Source organism: Mus caroli, chromosome X (genome assembly GCF_900094665.2).
Source record: "Mus caroli chromosome X, CAROLI_EIJ_v1.1, whole genome shotgun sequence".
Lineage (NCBI taxonomy): Eukaryota > Metazoa > Chordata > Mammalia > Rodentia > Muridae > Mus > Mus caroli.
The window spans coordinates 95826125-95828164 of record NC_034589.1 but is presented as its reverse complement, the minus strand read 5'-3'; the positions used below and the strand labels follow the sequence as shown (position 1 = coordinate 95828164).

The 2040-nt window shown below is 37.3% G+C and overlaps 1 protein-coding gene across 7 annotated transcripts in view; it reads right to left on the bottom strand.

Annotated features, from left to right (window-relative positions):
* The window catches only part of Taf1 (TATA-box binding protein associated factor 1), a 73865-nt gene that overhangs the window by 24376 nt on the left and 47449 nt on the right, over positions 1 to 2040 (bottom strand). For 6 of the 7 annotated variants that reach the window (XM_029473242.1, XM_029473240.1, XM_029473243.1 and 3 more), the window contains one exon: positions 1272 to 1339. In XM_029473242.1, coding sequence (XP_029329102.1) covers positions 1272 to 1339 — 68 coding nt within the window. Of the gene's footprint in view, positions 1 to 5; positions 96 to 1271; positions 1340 to 2040 lie in introns of all 7 variants that reach the window. The other variant, XM_029473241.1, reaches the window with a different exon arrangement.

Genomic DNA, 2040 nt, shown 5'->3' with positions numbered 1-2040 from the left:
ACAATGTTATCCAGAATAAAAGAAAAGGCTACTTGATCATCATCATCAAGCAAGGGGTTGATAGCTTTCTCTAAACGTGCCAACTTATCCTCTTTTTGAAATAAAAAAAAAAAAAAAAAAAAAAAAAAAAAAAAAAAAAAAAAAAGAAAGCAGTTTTCCTGAAGTATGATATTCACAGAAACTAAAGATAATTTAAAGTCCAGCTAGCTATCTATGACTTTAGTCCCCCAAAATTTATCTACTAAGTTATCTATTATCCGGTTTCAGGACAATCTAGATAAATGATACTTTGGCTAAAGGATCACAAAGGAACATGTCAGCAAATCCCATATTCTACATCCCATGCTTATATAATACAAAGAATAGAAAGGTCAAGACATCACCAGTTTAGCTACAACAACATTTTTGGCAAATTTGGCTTTTATAACATTGTCTTTTCCATAAAATGAATGCCAAGAATACAGAACTACATTACCACTAGTTAATGGTTTTTCTAACAGGGTATGTATCCTATGCAACCCAGGTTGACTTGACATTAATATATAACCCCAGCCTGATTAGTGACTCGTATAAGGAAACTTAATTAAACAAATTCACTTCAGTCTGTGTACTACAAAAATCACTTATGTTCTCATTGACTTATCCTGTGTTCTCACTGTCCTTAATTCTTAAGTCTTATAACCCTCATGAACTTAAAGCCAACTCTCAGACAGGCCAAGTTCTAAACCAGCCTGAGCTAGATAAGGCAGTATTTCATTGTTTTTTTCAGTACGTTTGTTTTGCTGGTATAGCAACGAGCTGAAATGTATGTAAGCTACAGGAGATCTCCTGGGAAGCCATTTTCCATCATTCTTTCTAGAGTTACTAGGTTCTGGATTTTATATCCTGCATGATTACAGAGCAAGGAATTTTCTTCTTTGGATTTGGCTTTCCAGTCTATAGAAGACAGTGCTATATAATTTCTAAATTCCTACCCCTCAAATACATCAAGATTTGTCATTCCCTTGGGTACTGTTCCTTCTGTTAAATACACTAGTTCCTAAACTCCACTATTCTTCACCTTCATATACCATACAGCATTTCTCATTTTTAAAGAAACTTATTTATTTGGAGTTTTGAGTCAAAGCCTTAGCTTAGGCTCTTCCTGAACTCAATATGTAGCTGAGTATGACGTTACTACTCTCCTGATCCTCCTGTCTCCACCTCCCAAGTGCTAGGATTCTAGGTGAGTGTCACTATGCCCACTACTTTATCTTATCTTTAATTCTTACCTCTTTGAGTTTTTCATCGCAGAGATCCAGCATGGATTGAGAAATCTGAGTCAGTGAGTGCTTTGGTCCTACAGAGGAATAAGAAATAGCCTTTATAAAGCAAAGTTGCCACATGTTTCCAACACTTCATACATTTACTAAAGAACCTAAAAGGTCCCAGGCACCAGCTTAGTAACTGAGGTAGATATAGCAGTCTTTTCCTTTTTTATTTTTCTAAGACAAAGTCTCATTTATCCCAGGCTGGTCTTGAACTCACTATGTAGCTGAGAATGACCTTCAACTTCAGATCCTTCCACCTTCACCTCCTTGGGATTACAGGTAGGTGCACAAGGTAAAGACACTACCAGTCTTTACTACATTTTTCAGAGCCTAATATATCAATGGGTAGACAATACGAATGAATTTTAACTGTTCTTTATTTGTGACCATATTCTCTTGGATTGTTTGTTTTTGTTTTTTGAGATAGGGTCTCATCATGTAGCTCTGGCTAGCCAGGAACTATCTATGTAGACAAGGCTAGTCTCAAACTTAAGAGATTCACTTGCCTCTGTCTCCCTAGTGCTGGGAGTAAAGGCATGATCCAGCTTTATTGCTGCTTTCAATATGTTGAAAATTATTCTGCGGATGGAGAACAACGTGTTTAAGAATGGTAAAGAGACCAATGAATACCGGGCTTGGTGGTGCACGCCTTTAATCCCAGCACTTGGGAGGCAGAGGCAGGCAGATTTCTGAGTTCGAGGCCAGCCTGGTCTACAGAGTGAGTTCCAGG